This window comes from Gekko japonicus, unplaced genomic scaffold (assembly GCF_001447785.1).
Source record: "Gekko japonicus isolate JY-2015 unplaced genomic scaffold, Gekko_japonicus_V1.1 scaffold3929, whole genome shotgun sequence".
Classification (NCBI taxonomy): Eukaryota; Metazoa; Chordata; class Lepidosauria; order Squamata; family Gekkonidae; genus Gekko; species Gekko japonicus.
The window spans coordinates 12,427-18,741 of record NW_015169295.1 but is presented as its reverse complement, the minus strand read 5'-3'; the positions used below and the strand labels follow the sequence as shown (position 1 = coordinate 18,741).

Below are 6,315 nucleotides of genomic sequence, written 5' to 3'. Positions count from 1 at the left end.
TTTTGATTTAATTTCAGCCCGATGGTTCTGGTCCGACATTCTGGGGCAACAGGAAACAGCTCCGCACCCTCCTCTCTATGACACCCCTTCCTCTTTCGCTGCTGCCGTCCACTCAATCCTCAGTTGAGTCATTTTGGCTTCGAGGGAGAGTCCGGGTTTGATTTGATCCAGGACCCATTTAGTGGCCTTCTCAGCCGTCCACAGTGTCCATCAAACTCCCCTCTGGCACCAGATTTCAAATGAATCAGGGCGATTCTGCAATGGCTTTTCCCTCCGTTGTTTTACCAAACCCACGTTGGAACAGAAATTCCGCTCTGCATTGCACGCCGCTTTCGCTTCCTTTGACCATCGGCTTTTATGGTACCTTCTGCATTGCATGCCGCTTTCACTTTCTTTGATAACTGCATTTTATGGTACCCTCTGCACAGGGGTCATTTCGTAGAAAAAGAGCTAGGGGAGCTCATTAGCATAACTCATTAGCATATGCCACACCCCCTGACATCACCGGAAGTGTGTCATAAGGCCACACCCCCTCACATCACCGGAAGTGTGTCATAAGGCCACACCCCCTCACATCACCGGAAGTGTGTCATAAGGCCACACACCCCTGACATCACCGGAAGTGTGTCATAAGGCCACACACCCCGCCCCCAACGGTCCCGGCCGCCACCGCCAGCCTTGCTGCTCCACTGCCGAGCCCCATGAGGGGCCCAGCGGTGGACCTGCAAGGCCAGCAGGAGTGCAAGGAAGCCCTGGAAGGCCCTCCCTGGCCCCAGGCAGGCAGGGGTGGGGAGAGGCAGGGAGGAAGCAACTTACCCTCCCTCTTCTCCTGCCTCCTCCTGGCTGAATGAGGGCCAGAAGCGGGGCGGCCGGAAGCAGGGGGCGGGGCTTCGTCATGTGCCCCGCCCCCCGTACCTCACCCGGGGGAACTGCGTTCCCCCCCCGAAATGACCTCTGCCTCTGCATTGCATGGCGCTTTCACTTCCTTTGACCATCGGATTTTATGGTACCTTCAGCATTGCATGCCGCTTTCACTTTCTTTGATAACTGAGTTTTATGGTACTTTCAGCATTGCATGCTGCTTTCACTTCCTTTGACCATCAGATTTTATGGTACCCTCTGCATTGCATGCCGCTTTCACTTTCTTTGACCATCGGATTTTATGGTACCTTCTGCATTGCATGCCACTTTCACTTTCTCTGATCACCGGATTTTATGCTACCCTCTGCATTGCATGGCGCTTTCACTTCCTTTGACCATCGGATTTTATGGTACCTTCTGCATTGCATGCCGCTTTCACTTCCTTTGATCACCGGATTTTATGGTACCTTCAACATGGATTTATGGATGTTCGGGGTGGCTGAATGGTGTTGGCCTCGGGGTATGTGAATGTGGTTTTGAGCTGTACCTTTTATTCAGTTCTGCATCTGGCATTTGCTCCACAGTTTCTCTTTTTTTAAAAAAAAATATTTGAAAAACCTACATTAAAAATAACATCAACAATCCCCCGGGTTCCCCTCACCCCCCCAGCTCCACAGTTTCTCGACACTGAGGAAACGGTGCAGCTCAAATCCACATTCAAATACCCCCGGGGCCAACGCTGTACTGACTGCCAAGTCACCCCTGAATGGCCATAAAACAGCCATAAATCTATGCAGAAGGTACCATAAAACACGATGAACAAAGGAAGCGAAAGTGGCATGGAGTGTGGAGGCTACCATAAAATCCGATGATCAAAGGAAGCGAAAGCGGCATGCAGTGCAGAGGGTACCATAAAATCCGATGGTCAAAGGAAGCGAAAGCGGCGTGCAATGCAGAGGGGAATTTCTGTTCCAACGTGGGTTTGCTAAAACAACAGAAGGAAAAGCCAATGCAGAATCTCCCATTGTCGAGAAAACGTGGAGCAAATGCCACATGCCGAACCAGGCTCTGCCTTCTTCCAATCAACTTTCTCCGTCGTTCCTTTTCCACACCCGCTATCCGTACAAGAAAACACATCCCTCAATATCTGGTCCCCGCATCAACTAGTCCGCTAACCATGTTCGGCTGGGTTGCCCCCTGCTCCAAAGGGCTCCTCCGGACGCTGTACGAAAACCCAAGACTCTCTTGTGTCAATATCCATTTCACGCAGAATCCAATTATCCCCATTTTCATTAAACTGGACCTTGTTCGAAATGCTTGGCACGGAAGCCGAGAGGACAATTCAAATCCTGCACATGAGCCAATTGGCGAGCTCTTAATGTTATCAGATTACCGGCTTTGCGTATGCATCAATGGGAGGCCCCCCTTTTTTTCCTAGGAGGGCAGGCGATGAGTGCCTCGGTGCTTATGGCTTACTTAGTCTGGGATTTTCCTCTTCATCCATGCGGACAGCCAGAAAAAAGGGGCAGGGCTGTAAAATATTAAGGCAGGTTTCCAACACTGGACTGTTTCTCAGGGTCCCGCTGTCTGCCCGTTGCCAGTATTAAATCTGTCAGAATTCAGGCTGTCTCCTTTTCCAGATCTCTGGGCAATGCTGCCAGCTAAAGCCGTCTCCGCCGGGCTCTCTTGACGAGCGGTGAATCGAAAAGCCATGGGGAGGCCGGTTTGTCTGCTCCTGCTTGTTGCTATTTACTTCTTCCTGAAAGGTAAGGGAGCCTTCTGTCTTCCTCTTGGCAGAACGGGAGAGGGTGGGGGTTGGTTACAAACACACCCAGCCCTGGCACCGAACGCCGGCCGGCCTTGAATCACTATGATGGATTTGACGGTGCGCCGTAAAAATCCAGATTCATTGGCGGGCTGCACCTGTTTGCGGTCTCCCCATCTGCAAGCAAACAGGCTGACTCGGCAACGCCGAGCGGTTCTTGCACATCACTGAAATAAAGCAAGGGTGGGCGACTTTCATGCATCGGAAGATTCTACTGTGTAGCAGGGGGCAGGAACAGCCGTATTGTTCATGAACTGTATGGAGACATTGCTAATGATCGATCTGATCCGGAACCCAGTTATTTGCCTTTTTTAAAATTAGTTCATATTCAGAAAGGGGAAAGAAGGGAAAAGAAAGAATACAGAGTTATATAGATTAAAAAAGCCAATTTGACATTCTGCATGCAACTGTTCTCATAAAAGTTTCACAACTATCATGTCCACCTTTCTTATGGTTCCCCATCTTAGTTTCTCAGTACTTATGCTTTAACCAGTCATAGAACACCCTCCACGGTCCCATACATTCTTCTTCCATTTTTCCTTTCAGTATATTTGTCAATCGGCCCATTTCAGCACATCTTCACTATCAACTCATCAAGCGTTGGGATTTTCAGTGTCCTCCACGTTGCAAATAGGATTCTAGCTGCTTATTTGTTATTTGCCTTTCGGGTAGATTCGGAATTTCGGCTTCCCAATCGGAATTTTGCAGGGGAGGGGAAACAAAACACGACCGATTAGACTTGAGCATGGAAAGAGACCTCGTTTGTTTTGGGGTCAGCTCACTAGGGACGTGGGCCAAAAAGGGTCAAGAATGCGAACGACAGCCAAAAGGATGAATGCCAAGGAAATGGTTCTATATATATAGGCCAAGGCCTATAAATGGAAATACGGGGTATTAATAAATCATCTGCAAAAGTAACGGGCTAAACTTCTGGCAGGGCAAAAAGCTGCCTTCTTTAACCCTACGCCTTTGTAGGGTTTAACGTTTCTATATAAGTTAGCTCCAGATTTGTCACCAAACCCTCCTCTCTTAGCAGCAAGGAGATGGCTGCAGTTCTTTCTTTCTCTGGGCGAGCAAGAAGATAAGAGATTTTTTAAACCTTATGCTGTCTGACCTTTCGAAGGCTGGACACTAAGTATCGGCAATGGATGAAACTCATCCGAGGATAAATATTATCGTACCTTAATTGTCAGGATTGGGACGTGCTGGCTTTCCTTTTACCTGAAAGGCTAGCAGAGATCCAGTTATTTAAGGAATTGTCTGAACAAAGGATCACGTTTTGTTAACTATAAAATTGCAATTGACCTAGGCAGACAGGTCTGAAACAAAGACAAGAATTGTGGACCATGAGATTAGGTGTGAGAGCGGAAAAGAAGACTCTGTGCTGAGTTTCTAGGAAGGCCCCTTGTGTAGACGGCTATGCACTGGGACAGACCTGAAGGTCTGCAGGACGTGGGAGGGACCGTGGCTCAGTGGCAGACCATCTGCTTGGCATGCAGAAGGTCCCAGGTTCCATCCCCGGCATCTCCAGTTAAAAGGACCAGGCAGGAGGGGATGGGAAAGACCTTGATCTGGAGCCCTGGCTCAGTGGCAGAGCCTCTGCCTGGCATGCAGAAGGTCCCAGGTTCAATCCCCGGCATCTCCAGTTAAAAGGACCAGGCAGGAGGGGATGGGAAAGACCTTGATCTGGAGCCCTGGCTCAGTGGTAGAGCCTCTGCCTGGCATGCAGAAGGTCCCAGGTTCAATCCCCGGCATCTCCAGTTCAAAGGACCAGGCAGGAGGGGATGGGAAAGACCTTGATCTGGAGCCCTGGCTCAGTGGCAGAGCCTCTGCCTGGCATGCAGAAGGTCCCAGGTTCAATCCCCGGCATCTCCAGTTCAAAGGACCAGGCAGGAGGGGATGGGAAAGACATCCACCTGGGACCCTGGAGAGCGGCTGCCAGTCTGAGTAGACAATACTGACTTTGATGGACCAAGGGTCTGGTTCAGTAGAAGGCAGCTTCATGTGCTTATGTATTATGGCTGAGGGGCTCTGGCTCAGTGGTAGAGCATCTGCCTGGCACGCCGAAGATCTCCACACTCCATGCTGCTTTTGCTTCCTTTGATTGTCGGGTTTTATGGTACCTTCTGTATAGATTTACGGCCTTTTGATGGCCGTTCAGGGGTGACTTTGCAGTCGGTACCTTGGCCTGGGGTACTTGAATGTGGTTTTGAGCTGCACTTTTTCTTCCCAGTTGAGAAAATGCGGAACGAACGCTAGATGCAGAATTGCCCTCAGTCTGACAATCGAGAGAGACAAAACAAATAAACCAAGGAAGACCTGACCTCCCATGTCACACTCATTCTATAGTTTAAACGTACATCGTCTCTTGTGCTCAGACAATCGGCTGGGCATTTCTTCCACTGCTGCCCGGGCGTCTAAGAAACACAATTGGGTCCATGCGCGCTTGAGTAATGATTCCCCAGATTACTTTCTTCGGCTTAATTTGCGTCTGTCTCCTGTATCTGTGGAGGAGAAAGAACTCTGGGTGGGAGCGGCGGCGGAAGGCTAATAGCCCGTGATCTAATTTTCGCGGAAAATTGCCGTGGAGGACGTGAATGTTCCCGAGGTGGTTTGCAGAACCCTAAGCCAAGATGTTCGGTGGTGTTTTCTGTCCTTCCCTCCTTCTGTTCCCCCACCCTCCACACAGGCGGCTGCTGTTCGGAAGCCGAACACCGGCTCTACGAAGAACTGTTTGCGAACTACAATAATATCATCAGGCCGGTGGAGAATGTGTCCGACCCGGTCATTATCTGGTTCGAGGTGTCCCTGTCTCAGCTGGTAAAGGTGGTGAGTAGAAGAGGGCCGTGGTGGTGATGTGGGATAGGGAATTCGAATGACGGCGTATTCGCCACTCTTGAAAACAGAAGTTCTGGGATCCGGGAAGGGTTCGCGACTTCCGTGTGGCAACTGGGGGGGGGTCTCCTGCGTTTACAACTGATCTCCTGGTGATAGGGATCACTTCGTCTGGAGAAAATGGCCGCTTTGGAGGGCGGACTCTACGGCATTGTACCCCACCAAAGCCACTCCCCTCCCCAAACTCCACCCTCCTCAGGCTCCACCCCCAACTCTTCAAGTATTTCCCAACCAGGCGCTGGCGACCCTATTTCCAGATGACAGGGGTCACTCCCCCTGGAGAAAATGGCCACTTGGATGGTGGACTCTAGGGCACTATCCCCCGCTGAAGTCCCACCCCTCTCCAAACCCTGCCCTCCTCAGGCTCCACCCCCCCAAATCTCCAAGTCTTTACCAACCCAGAATCGGAAGCCCTAGATCTGGGTGAGATCCAGAAGAGCAGCAGCACCCTGAGGAACTCCTGGGATAGAGCCTAGTGGTTAGCGTCTCCTGCACAAACGGTCAAAAATGTAAACAAAAAAATTGTATGCGTGCAGGTAAATTTTTGGTAAGCTGGTCTGAACTCAGAAGCGAGATTTGGGCAGGCCGGTTTCATCCCCCACAGGCCCTCTGGCAGGACAGAAGAAGAGGAAGAGGAAGAGGAAGAGGAAGAGGAAGAGGAAGAGGAAGAGGAAGAGGAAGAGGAAGAAGAAGAAGAAGAAGAAGAAGAAGAAGAAGAAGAAGAAGAAGAAGAA

The 6,315-nt window shown here is 50.5% G+C and overlaps 1 protein-coding gene across 1 annotated transcript in view; it reads left to right on the top strand.

Moving 5' to 3' along the window:
* Positions 1-2,322: 2,322 nt before the first annotated feature.
* The window catches only part of CHRNA3 (cholinergic receptor, nicotinic alpha 3), a gene marked incomplete at its 3' end in the record, with an annotated part of 16,146 nt that continues 12,153 nt past the window's right edge, over positions 2,323-6,315 (top strand). The window contains exons 1-2 of the mRNA XM_015416581.1: positions 2,323-2,627; positions 5,376-5,515. Of these exons, the coding sequence (XP_015272067.1) occupies positions 2,573-2,627; positions 5,376-5,515 (195 nt within the window). The remainder of the gene's footprint in view (positions 2,628-5,375; positions 5,516-6,315) is intronic.